This window comes from Poecilia reticulata, chromosome 22, assembly GCF_904066995.2.
Source record: "Poecilia reticulata chromosome 22, P_reticulata-male-v2, whole genome shotgun sequence".
NCBI lineage: Eukaryota > Metazoa > Chordata > Actinopteri > Cyprinodontiformes > Poeciliidae > Poecilia > Poecilia reticulata.
The window spans coordinates 16651419-16665544 of record NC_088851.1 but is presented as its reverse complement, the minus strand read 5'-3'; the positions used below and the strand labels follow the sequence as shown (position 1 = coordinate 16665544).

General features: G+C 37.9%; 1 protein-coding gene across 1 annotated transcript; it reads left to right on the top strand.

Annotated features, from left to right (window-relative positions):
- The first annotated feature begins 140 nt into the window (after positions 1-140).
- Positions 141-12738, top strand: LOC103458598 (CD109 antigen-like). Its single transcript, XM_008399528.3, has 32 exons — positions 141-340; positions 447-601; positions 687-715; positions 820-1053; positions 1129-1251; positions 1357-1396; positions 1947-2034; positions 2241-2328; positions 2415-2535; positions 2614-2723; positions 2816-3007; positions 3181-3285; positions 3365-3427; positions 4186-4359; positions 4481-4633; positions 6016-6085; positions 6210-6303; positions 6391-6508; positions 6647-6760; positions 6907-7125; positions 7275-7416; positions 7750-7926; positions 8684-8765; positions 8866-9097; positions 9210-9381; positions 9603-9793; positions 9903-10058; positions 10515-10580; positions 10985-11112; positions 11202-11358; positions 12099-12201; positions 12299-12738. Exons 1-32 carry the CDS (start codon positions 255-257, stop codon positions 12499-12501), a joined length of 4185 nt encoding a protein of 1394 aa, XP_008397750.2. The 5' UTR covers positions 141-254; the 3' UTR covers positions 12502-12738.
- Positions 12739-14126: the final 1388 nt, after the last annotated feature.

Sequence of the window (14126 nt, the reverse complement as noted above, 5' to 3'; positions counted from 1 at the left end):
TGTTTGACACAGATTATGCTTACAATAAGGCTTAGACAACACTGAATGGTAAGAAACATGAAACCTGTCCTTCTGGGTAAAGGTGCTAAGAATATGAGAACGTCCTCTTCCGCCCTTTATCAATTTGTGTGTGACAACATTTGGGTAAAACTTGTAGTTGGTTGTGGGACAGCAGTTGGAGTGTTTTCTCTCAAACGGTCAGACGCATTTTCTCACGCCAGGTTTTGGACGTGGAACTAAAGCTTCACTTTTAAATGAGAACACAGATGACCAACATGGACATAATATGGACCCTCGTTCTGTCTTTTGCTGCTTCTGGCTTGACACAGGATTCACCCAAGTAAGCACTTGTTGTTTATCCTGAATGAAGTGGCAGTTTTTATTCTCCCTGAAGGCCAACTTAACCAGTTTGCTTGGTTAATGTCTCTTTCTTTGTTTTGTTAAAGTACAACGTTGTTTCTGATCTCGGGTCCAGAGGTGCTCAATGCTGGTTCACCCACTGCTATCGCGATTACTGTTTTTGCTGACTTCCACGGCAATTTAACAGCTGAGGTGACACACGGCAACACTAAAGTCACGCAAAAAGGGGAATATCAAGGAGGTGATACAGTTTCACAAATTCAAGTTTGATTTCCTTGCTAACATTTGAAATGGCTAGTGAATACTACAATTCTGTCTTTTTAAAGGTGTTACAACTATCCTCAATCTTCCACCTGTGAGGTTTATTTTTTTATTTATCTCAATCCCAAGTAGAATTTGACTAAAATTGTCTGAACGTTTATATCCAGGTTTGATATTATTTTCTGAACATCTTCACAGTTTCCTGGCTCTTTATCACAAAACTCACTACTAAGCTTAACTGTGAGGGGCTACAGCGAGAATCGCCTCCTTTTCACAAACACCACATCCCTCACCTACAACCTCCGGACGGTTTCATTGTTCATTCAAACGGACAGATCAAGCTACAAACCGGGCGACGCCGTCAACGTCAGAGTTGTCACTTTCCAACTGGATAACAAACCGTACAAAGGCAGGGTGGACATTTCACTGCTGGTAAGGCAGGCTTTCTAGAGAGAATCCCTGGTTTAGTTAGGTGAAAAGCTTGACTAATGTGCCTTTAACACGCAGGATCCCAGTGGGAATCCTTTTGAAAGCTGGAACTCCACAGGAAATGTAGGGATTGTCTTGAAAGAATTCAGTTTACCCCTGATGTCTCGCCCTGGACAGTGGATGATCACAGCAACAGTGAACGTAAGATTGAAAGAGAGGAATAAACTCCCTTTTGTGCTTCATCATGTTGTAAAGAATTTTTCTCAAGAATAAAAAAATATATATTTTTTTCTTTCATTTTGACAGGGGGTAACTGATGAGAAATCCTTCATTGTGGAACATCATGGTAATGATTTTACAGATACAATTCATATTTAAAATGGCCATTTAACATTTAGCGCTATTTGAATTGATTGATATTGGTTGATTTCAATGTCTAACTGAATTATTTTGTTACTTATGTAGCACTTTTAAAACTGACAAAAAATACTTTACTTGCAAATTTAGCAGAAAAAAAATGAAAATCCTAAATTATTCAACTTATGTATATATATATACTTTCTAACAAATTTAGTTGGATTACATCAGGGAGTATGAACATAGCCCAAGGTAGCCTGATACTCAAATTATAGTAAACCAAGCAGCAAAACACACAGAGGACTAAAGTAATTAATAAAAAATAAATAAAATAAACAACAAAAGGTCAAAACAGGAATCACAGATTAAATATTATACATATTATGACAATATCACAATTTCCAGAACTTTCAGTGTTGTAGATGGAAATGTAACAAAGTTTATTTTTAATATAATCGATTCACAACAAATCCAGGTGAGCAGAACCTCAGCAAACGCAATAGAATATTTATTTTTCCTCGTAATTTCATGTTTGACAGATGAAGGAACTTCTCCTTTTGATGTGATGGTCAAAACATCTTCTCAAGTGCTTCTTGGAGATGACATCTCAGGATCAGTGAGAGTACTGTAAGTTTAACTGTGCTGCAGTTATGTGAGTGTTTGCTCGTTAAGCTTTGTTGCAGTGTCTTTGCTGTTTCTAGCACTGCATCCTGTCAGTGGTCACAGCCTTAGATATTTATTGCCTTTACTGGGTTAATTGTTTGGGTGTTCCTAATAAAATAGCTTTTGAGTCTATTTCATACTATTTTCTCTACAAATAATTTTACTTCCAGTTATCCCCATGGACAACCTGCACATGGGACTTTAGATGTCACCTTAAACAACGGGACCGCTCCATTTCTGCAAACTGAAACCAAACAGGTGAGATTTAATGACTGACTCTTATCTATTTTAAATAAGAAATAAATTAAAGCAAGAATAGACTAGAATAGACCTATCTCTTTCAGATCTATGGGTCAGCCCAGTTTTTCTTCAGCAGAGACCAACTTCAGGCTCTGTACTCCTCCTTATCGGCTAGCAACAGTCATGTTCTACACATTGCTGTCCAGTTTAGAAGTGGCTCCGCAGGTATGTTTCATTTTAAACAACGGCTTCAATATCTCAACGCTTTACCACAACATTTCGTTTCTGTTGCTGTGGCTCCAGGACTTACTGTGAATAAAACCGTTGAAGTTCATGTGCTGCCAAACAAATTCCAGCTCATGTTCCTTAACTTTCCGTCGACTCTGAAGCCATCCTTAAACTTTTCAGCAAATGTAAGTTGAGTCATTTCAAAATTACAGGATTATTAATCTATTAAACTATTAAACTCCTACAAATATATATAATCTCCTCTTGCATTTCACAGCTCAGGATTGTTAGATATGACAGAAGGTCTCTCAGCTCACTGGATTTGAAGCACTCTGTTGTGGTTCAAGTCACTCAGAGATCCTCTTTGATGAACTCAACGACTACGAGTCTTACTCTCCCCGTGCCTGAGAATGGCAACGTACTCATACAGTTTAAATTACGAGTTCAAGTAGAGATGCTATTGATAAAGGTGAGTATTATGAGTCATAGCTCACAGAAGTAGATCTTCCAGGAAAAGGACCATTCTGAGTTTTGATGCATCTAACATAAGAGGCTTCAGTGCAGTACACCATTCCTGGAATCAAAGATGTGTTTCTAACAGAACAAACAATTTCAAAATCCTCATATTACTTTTATCTCCAGGCGAGATTCCAGACGAACGAGGAGACCCTGAAGGTGTACACTAACTACTCCTCCCCTACTCGCTCATATATTCAGATCGGCCCAATCAACACATTGCCTGCACAGGTAAATTTTAAACACATTCTGCACTATTTTGCATTTAACTGCATGTGGAAATAATATACGATTCTGTGGTTCATCTCAGATTGGACTTCCACTTCAACTTAATGTGGAGAGCACCATCAAACCAGAGAGGCTTCACTTTGTGGTATGTTGGTTAAAATGTGTCAGTTATTGTTATTATTACTAGTAGATAAACCACTTTTTTCACTTTTGCGTCCCCCCTATGGAGGTGAGAATTGCTGTGAGTTGCTGTGTTGACAGATTCTCCCACCTGAGCTGTAGATCTGTGTAGCTCCTCCTGAGTTACCATGAACCTAATTAGTCTTTCCTCTGATTAATGCTCTGCTTCAATGGACTGTTATCTTACTGTTATCTTAGTTGGATAGCAGTTTCTTAGTATTTCCTTTGAGCTATTTAAACCTTAGGATAATGTTTTACAAAATAACTATATGCTTTAAGCATCACTACTTCTTTATCCCTGATCTTTCTTCTGTGTTTCTTGGTTTTCCTGATGCTGTTTGTTCATTAATGTTTTCAGATTAACAGATAATAATATTTAAAAAATATATATTGTCTTACTCTGTTTGTTGATGAGATGATTTCTGAAGTTAATTGGTTGCACTGGATTCTGCTTAGGGGTATCATAATAAAGGGGCACGATGTAAATACCCTCTACGCTTATTTATTTAATACAAATGATTAAAAAAACATGCATTTTTTTATTTTCCAATCTCATATCTCTGATATTTTGTGTTGGACAATTATCCCAATAAAATACATCGAAGTTTTCAGGTGGAAAGTTACACAATGTGAAAATATTCAAAGGGTATGGATACTTTAATTGGGAGTGGATACAAGATATGCCATAAATATGATGCCTCTTTTGTGTTGCTGTAATTGTAGATCAGCTCTAAAGGTCAGGTGGTGGCCGCCGGGACAAAGAACTACTCGTCTTCAGTCACTCTCACGCCAGAGCTGTCCTGGTACCCTGAGGCCTGCGTCACTGTCTACTACATCCATTCTGATGGGGAAATCACCAGTGACACAGTCTACATTTCTATCCATCAGTACAACCATGTGTGAAAACATGTTCCTTTATCATTTTTTCGTCAATAAGACCAATTTAAATACCGTTCTAATAGAAACATGTAACGCTCCTTCTGGATGTGCTGGTAGAATGTTTGCCTGCTGTTTTTAGGTAACGCTAAACTGGAGCAGTGAGAGGGCCCAGCCCGGTGAGCAGGTGTCGCTCACTGTGACTGGCAGTGAACCCAGGTTTCAAGTAGGAATCACAGTCACAGCGATGCAAAATGATGCTCTGCCGTCTGACCTGGACTACAGAGTTGGACAGGTAGGAGAAGAACACTTTGGATTCTAAAAAAGACTTTTGTTTGCAGTCAAACTTAGCCTTCATGCTGGGATTGATCCTAGAAGTGACATTCGGGCCATATTGAAAGATGCAAAAAAACTAAGCAAAAATTCTGAAATGTGACCTTCTAAGTTCTGAGAAAGTTGCTTCTTTGGACAGAGCAGTCTTTGCTTCATGCAACCTTTGTTGCTTCGATTACAAAGGGATATCTCCAGTTATCTAAGCACTGCTGTTTCTTTAAGACATTGTGGGTGGATTATGATGTAACATATCTGTCTGCTTTGTTTGGAGATGACTTGTTGTTCTAGCAGTTGGGAACTATACAGTATTTTAGGAACAGAGCCTGAGGGTGATTGATGACAATATATGAAGGAAACTAAGGTATCTGGTGGCCTGCATTGTGTGAAGAATCAATTATTTAAAACATCTGAGCTTGTTTATGCAACTATAGTCCCGAAACTGTTATCAAAATAACATCCATGCCACCAATTCAGTGAGTCTGTACTCAGTCCAAAGCTCTCAAAGGGAACGTCTGCTTTTAGGTCAAGCTGCTCAGAGCAGAGGCAGTTAAATAAAAACCCACATTGCTGCCATTTAAAACAATCCATCCATCCATCCATTTTCTTGCACCCTTTTTCCCTCAGTGGAGTCGGGAGGGGTGCTGGTGCCCATCTCCAGCGAACATTTCGGGCAAGAGGCAGGGTACACCCTGGACAGGTCGCCAGTCTGTCGCAGGGCAACACAGAGACACACACACACTCACTCACACCTAGGGGCAATTTGGAGAGGCCAGTTAACCTGACAGTCATGTTTTTGGACTGTGGGAGGAAACCGGAGTACCCGGAGAAAACCCACGCACGCACAGGGAGAACATGCAAACTCCATGCAGAAAGACCCCAGGTCGGGAATCGAACCCAGAACCTTCTTGCTGCAAGGCAACAGCTCTACCAACTGCGCCACTGTGCAGCCCCATTTAAAACAATTCAAACTCAAAATCCACCTTGCTTGTCGAGTGAATGCTTTTTATACCCCATCACACATGAAACTCTTTGTATGTAGACTTTATGGAACAAAAGGAACTAAATTTTAGATTTTTACAGACCTTAAAGTCATAAATGAATTTCTGGTAGATTCCAGCGGGCATCTACAGGGCAGTGTGATAGATACCCTGTAGAGTTCTGTGCTGAGTATCTGTAAGTGAGAGTGTAAATGTATGTCTGTTGTATATACAGTTTTCAATAGAGCAACCTTTACATAATTTAAAATCTGGTTGACAATGAAAACAATGCAAGCACTATTTTTCTTGTAAATAATTGTAAATAATTTCAAGAAGTAAGGGTAGTAAGATGTGTTGTTTCATGCAGAAATATAATCTTAAGATGATGACCAACGCAAGATTTTATTTGAAAAACCAAGAAGGTGGACCTGGAAACGGTAAGAGTTGATAGATAATGATGTTCTCATCTCAAAATCATTTACAACATACACTTCATTTGTAATTTCTTCCTCATACATGGAACATAATCTGATTTCTTCTTTCCGTGACAACTACATGAAGAGGAAGATAAATCTAATAGGTCCATTTTGGAGCAATACTGGAACAACTGGATGGAGGCTGCTGAATCTCTGCTCCTGTTGGATATAAGCGTTGGGTAAGACATTAAAGCTAATCAACTGAACAGAGTGTGGCCGCTAAAGCGATGGTCCAAAACATCTTTGTATCTCGTCGTGTCTTTCAGTGACAAGAACTGGACCAGTGGGAAAATAACAGTACCTAATGGTGTTTCCTGCTTAGGAGCTGTAGCAGTGTCAGTGTCGGACAACCTGGGTTTGGGTTTCACTCCTCTGCCACAAAAGGTAATGAAATAATAATGTTTGCCTCTACTAGTGCTTCAATATAAACCAGTATATTGGTTTACTGGTTTATATTGAACCAGTGTCTTCTGTTTATTATTGTGTCTTCTGTTATTGTGTCTTCTGTTTTTGCATGGATAGCTGACCATATCCAACGACTTCTCCTTGTCCCTTGTTGTCCCTTCACACCTCATCAAAGGAGAGGAGATTGTCCTGGAAGTCAATGTCGTCAACCATTTAGAGCAAGAAACCGAGGTCAATTGAATACATCTTTGGACAGGACATATATTTTCTTTTCTTTATAAACACAAATTCAAGAAACTTGGAGTCCGTTCAATAGTTTCTTTAGTTTGTGCTTTATATATATTCTTTTTCTCCAACTCAGTATATTTCTCTTGTAGGTGATCGTGTTGGTAGCCCAGAGTGATGCCTTTGAGTTTGTCTTAATGGACCGAACAGGTGCATCCATTATAAATGCCCAGAAAATTACCTTAGGGGGTCATGAGTCTGCTTCGGCCTTATTCCCCATCAGGCCTTTGGCTCTTGGTGAGATGGAAATATATGTGGATGCTGTGTCTGCAAAAGCCTCAGATGGACTTGTTGAAAAAATCTGGGTGAAGGTAAGACGTATGAGGAGATCGGAATAGACCTACCAAGTTTGTAAAAAAAAAAAAAAGATTTCTCTTTTTTTAACTTGAAGCAAATGAACAAATTCCATGTGGCATTCCATCAATCTGATAATACAAATATCACTTACATATTCATTTAGCCTGAAGGAGTTGAACAGACCTTCTCTCACACCTTGTTCTTGGAAGTGATGCCAGAGAAACAAAACTCTCCCAGATCTGTGACCTTTTCTTTTCCTCCAAATCTGGTACCAGGAAGCCAGAGGGCCCAAGTAGCGCTTGTCGGTACGTTCATCATTTGCTTTGTGTCAGTTTGCAATTAGAAATGTTTCTTACACTTATAATCAGAGATACATTAATGTTGTCTGGCTCATCTTATTATGTTCCCAATATTCTCATTCTTCAATTATTAATATAATAATATTAACTTGGCTCATATAACACAGACAGATAGGAGTCGTATTTTTTTCCTTGCTTATACTAGGGTCATTTGGCTTTTTCACAAATAATATTATCCTATACATAAAAAAAAATGTACTGGGTCATTTACTGTTGTATCCTGATATCAAACAAAATGCAAAACTGCCAAATTGTCCCATCTATAACTGCATCTAACAGGTGACATCTTGGCTTTGTCAATTGAAAATTTGGACTCACTGGTTCAGCTGCCTACTGGGTGTGGAGAGCAGAACATGGTTCACTTTGCTCCGAGTGTCTTTGTGCTCCAGTACCTGGAAAAATCAAGCCAGGATGACGCAGGGATCAGAAACAAAGCTCTTCACTACATGATGCAAGGTAAGATGGAGTGCAAAACTAATTTCAGTTATTATCTACAAATAAAGTTGGAGAAACTCACAAAGCTATTTGCAGTAAATGGCTCGATTTGTCCTGTGCGTCTCTGTTATCCTGTGATGTACAGTCATTATGAGAGAACATGGGTGTCCAAAGTGTGACCTAGGGCAACTTAAAGCCCTCTGAATGCCTATGAGCAATACAATAATTCAAAATGAGTATAAATATTACATAATAGGATTATAACTGACATTTAAAAATCTTTTTGTAAGCTGTTCAGAACAAGCTATTTTTTTCTTTATTTAACAATTCTTTTTTTAATTAAAATTTAATAATACAAATGTTTGTAATAACACAATAAATGATTTGCGTGACACACGTCCTGTTCTCAAACTTTTTCTTTCTTGATTTACTGATCCATTTTGACAAAATGTGGGTTACTTTGTTCATTTTGTTAAAATATTGCATTCATTTTAGGTAAATAATTAATTTAATTTAAAGAATTGATTGATTTAGAAAAAAAAATCATAACAAAATTATTTTAACCTCTTTTTTTGAAAATAAAATATTTTATTTGGCTCTTAAGGAGTTCCCATTGGATGACAGCAAAAGGTTTGGACATAACAGTGGTAGAACGTAAAATAGTGTTTCATCAAAGTTAATTTCTTAAATGTCTTAGGATTTCTCATAAATATTCTGCCACTTAAATGTCTAAATGTATACAATTGCGAACATGTCTGTGTTTTTTTTTTTACTATAGGTTATGAGAAACAACTTTCTTTCCAAAGAGATGATGGTTCCTTCAGTGCTTTTGGACAAAGTGACACTTCTGGTAGCACTTGGTAGGTCATTTATTGGTTGCATTTTCATGGAATAGATTATTTTTTTCTTTTTCATCATTTCTTCTCATCTCTTTTTCTTTGCTTGATTTTTATGAACTAGGCTGACGGCCCTTGTGCTGCGATACTTCCTCCAGGCTCAGCCATACATGCAGATAGACCAGACAGTCTTAACCAAAGCCACAGCCTGGCTCTTAAAACACCAAGATTCCCGAGGGGAGTTTACTGAGGTCGGCAAGCTTATCCACACAGAAATGCGGGGAGATCAGGATGATAGCCCCATTGCTCTTACTGCTTATGTACTTCTGGCATTTCTGGAGGACGACACTTACTCCGTAAGTCAAAAAGATCTGTCCGTTTCATGTAATGTGACTGATTACAATGTAGGAAACCGAAAACTTGATTTTCAGCAATAATATAACTTGCGTGCATTTACTTTGTGCATAGGAGATGTATGCGGACAACGTGTCTTTGAGCCTGAGATACCTGGAGAGCAAAGTGTCCAGTGGTATTGTCAGCAACTACACCCTGTGTCTGGTGGCTTATGCTTTAGCTCTGGGCAAAAGTAACGTAGAGCAGAGAGTGACCACAGAGCTCTATAGAAGAGCTGATTACAGAGGTGATTCAGAATTCATTTTACGACATAAAAAAAATGCTAAATAACCTGCAAAACTGTGACTGATGAAATCTTGATCAAATCGGTCCACATTCATTTGAAATTGTATCAGAATAACCCTTCATTTCTTGAAATAACAAACATGTTTTGGGACATGGTTTAACAAAGCAGCTAAAGTAGCCTGTGCATACTTTCTCATGGTTTGTCTTTTCTCTCCTCCCAAGATGGTGTCATGATGTGGACAATCTCTGGAGGCCTGAGATCTAACAGCCGGCAGCAACGTTCAGCACAGATTGAAATGGCCTCTTACGTGCTGCTGGTTCAATTTCTGAGAGGCAGCTTCCTCGAAAGTATCCCACTCATGAAGTGGTTGAGTATGCAGAGAAGCTATCTAGGTGGCTTTGGAACTACTCAGGTGAGACCAGGCTTGAGAAGGTTTATGAATTACCTCCTTTGTCTGGTACAAAGTTTTACAGTGTAAATAGTGAGATAATCGTAGGCTGTTTTGCTTCTATTTTTTGCAGGACACTGTAGTTGCTCTCCAGGTTTTGTCTTATTACGCTGCATTCAGTGGCGCAAATGCCATCAACCTTATTGTTAATATATCTTCCCCTGTGTCTTCAACTGCATCGCTGTTTCACATCGATTCAACCAACTATCGAGCTTATCAAAGCAGAGAGGTAAAACAAATAACACATCTTAAGAAAGAAAGTAGTCATTTATGTTTATTTGCATAACTATTATTTCAAATGTGGAATACTGAGAAAAGCGGGCAAGATTATGTTGATGTTACCTAGATATTGATTATTTTGGCAACCTTATGTTTCTTTGTGACAAACGGTATGTTTGGAGGAGTCAAAGGGAAGGATTTCACACTTAAGAATATTGTACTGTCAAGCATGGCAGTGGCAGCCGCATGGTGTTGGGTTATTTTCCTGACAAGAGTGGCCAAACATTCAAGCACATGCCAAAAGTTTGCTTACAGCTACAAAAAGTCTGTATCTGTATCATCATTGCATCAACAGATTATTAAAATAGCATTTATGCAGATAAAGATTGCATGCAAACCTCTGATTGCTATATTCCTCTAAAAAGCTAAACTTTTATTTATTCTTGATTCAATTTTGTGTTATCAGATTAATGCTGACGAAGATTTACCTTTAAATATTTACCTGGAAGGAATGGGATTTGCAATATTTCAGGTAAGGTTTGTTATTTTGAAAGAAGCATTTGTTGCAGTAATCCTTTTCTGATTTCTTATTTGAGCCCTTGCAGAGCGGTGATGTTTTTCTTCCCCCTTTATGTCTGGTTCTACAACCTGCTGACAGATTGTTTAACCACAGGAACATGATCAGAATAAATTAATAGCAGCAGCTGTGCATGATAAATGCCCCAGCACGTCTCACATTCGAAGCGTGGATTCAAAACAACGAATGTAAATGTAGAGATGATAACCGTCGCTAAGCAGTTAACATCTGGACTGCAGATTTTAGCTGTCAGCTTGTGCCGAGCCCAGATAAAAGGGAGCACTTAAATCTATCATCTTTACTTTTCCTTGTCTGAATTCTTTGCTTCCATTTTAAAATAATTTTATGAATCCATCCAGGTGAACATCTTTTACAACACAAAGAGCACACAGGACATCGAGCCCACCACAGACAAAGATGCATTCATATTAAACTTTGATCTTACTTACAATGGCTCCAATCACATAATGTTGTCTGCATGCACAAGGTAATCTCTGTACTGCCGAATGCTTTTAGAATTTTTTTTTCCCTTTTTTTTTTTTATAAAACTTTAACATTTCATTTTATTTTCTGTAGATTAAACGATAATCAAGAAATAGTTCACACAGGTATGGCTATACTGGAAGTGGGGATGCTCAGTGGTTTCAGTCTTTTCTCCGGAGCTGCAGTCCAGGTGGATTCTATCAGGAGAGTGGACATAGGGCCTGAAAGAGTCAGCTTGTACCTGGATTCAGTAAGTTCTTAAGTTATTTTCTTCATCTGCTTAGATGTTTACATAATATTTAGTTCATCAAACAAGAATGCATTTGAGTTATGTAAAAAAATAAAAAAAAAATCAGCAGAGGGCACCCTTTTGTAGTTGCAGGACAGGTATCATTAAGAGTATTTCAATATGCCCACAACTGCAACTTTTATAGATTAAAAAATAAATAAAAAAAAACAGCTGATATGATCTTTCATTGTAATTATGGTAGGATTCATCCTTGGAGCAGGGGAGTTCAAAAACAGAAATTAATTTTTTTGCAGCACCAGTGCACACCCAAATGTCATTTCAAATGTGTATATAGACACATTTTGTTTGGGTTTTCATTCTGGATCTGTTATGCTAGTGCAAAATATTTGAGAGTATTTGCTGCGTTTAAAGTAGAAAGGCATGCTTTCATCTCAGATCTACTCACATCTTGCGCATTTCAACCTTAGACTTTGTTTTGATTGATATTGGCCTCTGTATATTAGGCCTGATGTTCTGATGTGCTGATCCAGCTGTGTAACTCTCACATCATCAGGTCTGCCCTGATGCCTTCTCAGTTTCTTTATTACACACCTGTGAGGCGTAACATTATGACCACTAGCCTGGTCCGTTTTTTCCCCGGAGAGATCATCAGTTCTACGCGGTTCACCTACAAGTGGTCACGATGTTATGCCTCATCTGCACAGCAACTTGAAGAACTCATCTTCCTATGTCATTTGCAGGTTACCAAGGCAGACGTTTGTGTCACACTTCCTCTTGTAAGAACGTTTAAAGTAGCCCATGTAAAGGATGCTGTGCTGCAGGTTTATGACTACTATGAACCGAGTGAGTATATCTATCATGTTACAAATACAGTTTCCCATTTTAGTGTTGATTCAAATCTCTAGTATACCTGTGATGTCATTTTTTTGTATGTTTTTAGCAAGGAAAACAACAAGAACATACAATACAGATAGTCTTCACACCACAGATGTCTGCTCTTTCTGTGGTGAAAAATGTGACAACTGTAAACCTGGAATCACCATTTCTGTGACTTCCCATCTGCTTTCTCACTCAAGAAGCGCTGTGTCCTGCAGCTTGGCTCTCCTGTGTGCTGGACTCATTATGTTCCTTGTTTCAGTCTAAAAAGATAAACAATGACATGCATGTCTGCATGTTTATCTCATGCAAATACTTGACAATTGATTGTAATATTTAGGGGACTGTTTGCATGCTGCGGGTTTTCTGAGTCCACTTGCGCCCTCTAGTGTTTACAATCTCTGTTGCAATTTTTTTAAAAAGAAGAAAATCCATGACTAATTCATGTAAAACCGACTCCTCTTTCACCTTATTACACTACCAAGCATAAAAATCTATTTTTTTTTTTTAAAGTTTCCATTCATCGTTTTAGTCTGTTTTCCTATATGAGTTTCCATGTACCGACTGTCATAGAGCATATAATAAAGAACATATTTGTGGACGGCAAAAGTGCGCATGAAAGATGATTTTTTTTCCAAGTTCCATGTGTGTCCTGCTGTCAGTTTTCTGGCAGAACATCCATACATATCAAACTGTCTTAGGAGATATAAAGACTGAAAAATGATTATCGAAAAAAAATCTGGTTTTCATTTAATGACTGAGCTGAGTTTAGTGTTTTTACTAGGATGAATATACAGGCATTTATGAGTGAAGCAGACACAACTATGTGACTCTGTAAATGCAGCATAAAGGAAAATAGGTCTTTCGAAATGATCTGAAATTAGATGAAGCCTACTTTACCCCTCTGGCTTGATACATTTTTTTGTGAGCTGAAGGAATGCATGACCTACTGAAGTATGCAGAAGGTATACACACATGGAAGTCATCTGCAGATTGGAAGCAGGTTTGACATCACTTGTAAAATGTGAAAGCTTTAGCCAATCAGATGTTAAATTTTGTAAAATTTCTTTCTAAAAAGTTCTTGTTCTTCTAATGTCATGCCTTTTCTGTTTTGGGTCATTTATAAGTTTATGGGAAAATGACTTTTCTGCTTAGAAGACTAAAATGTTTTCTTCTGAAGAGAAAAAAAAAGACTATAAAATATTCATAAATATATGAAATTAAGTGTGGTAAGAACCAACTTTCAAAGATACACTGACGTTACTCTAACTATTTAAGTGTCTATATAAATTGCTCTATGACTTTAGGTGAAAAATGCTTGTTTCTACAAATTTTACTGCAAAACAGAAGCTTAACAGGAATTTTCAGCAAAATGTGGGCAGTGCTTGGCCGCATCTCACAGCCTATGCTTTTATGTTCATACAAAACACCTTAGTGCTGCACATTTACGAACACTAGATGGCAAACTTAACATCAGAATAGGAATAGATTCAAAGTTTAGATGGGAAACCTTAGATGGCAACAACTGATGAAATGACTTGGGGAAAATGTACAGCACACTTTATGCATAGTGTGTGTTTAAAAATAACATATAAAAAACATATTGAAACATATGCTTTCTTCACGTCACTATTTTCATTCACAGATGTGTAAAAGAAGGGACATACGAGAACATTCAGGGATAAAGTTGTGGCATGTAAGGCGGAGATAGGTTATAAACAAAATCCCAAGCCTTGAACATCTCCCGCAGCACTGTTCAAGTCATTATATGAAGTATTGCAGTATTGCTCTGGAAATATTCAAAGACGTGGCCTTCTAACTAACCAACAGGCAGAAGTGGCATGGAAAAGGTCTTTGTTTGAATCCATGTAAGGACTGAGAAGATGAGACTA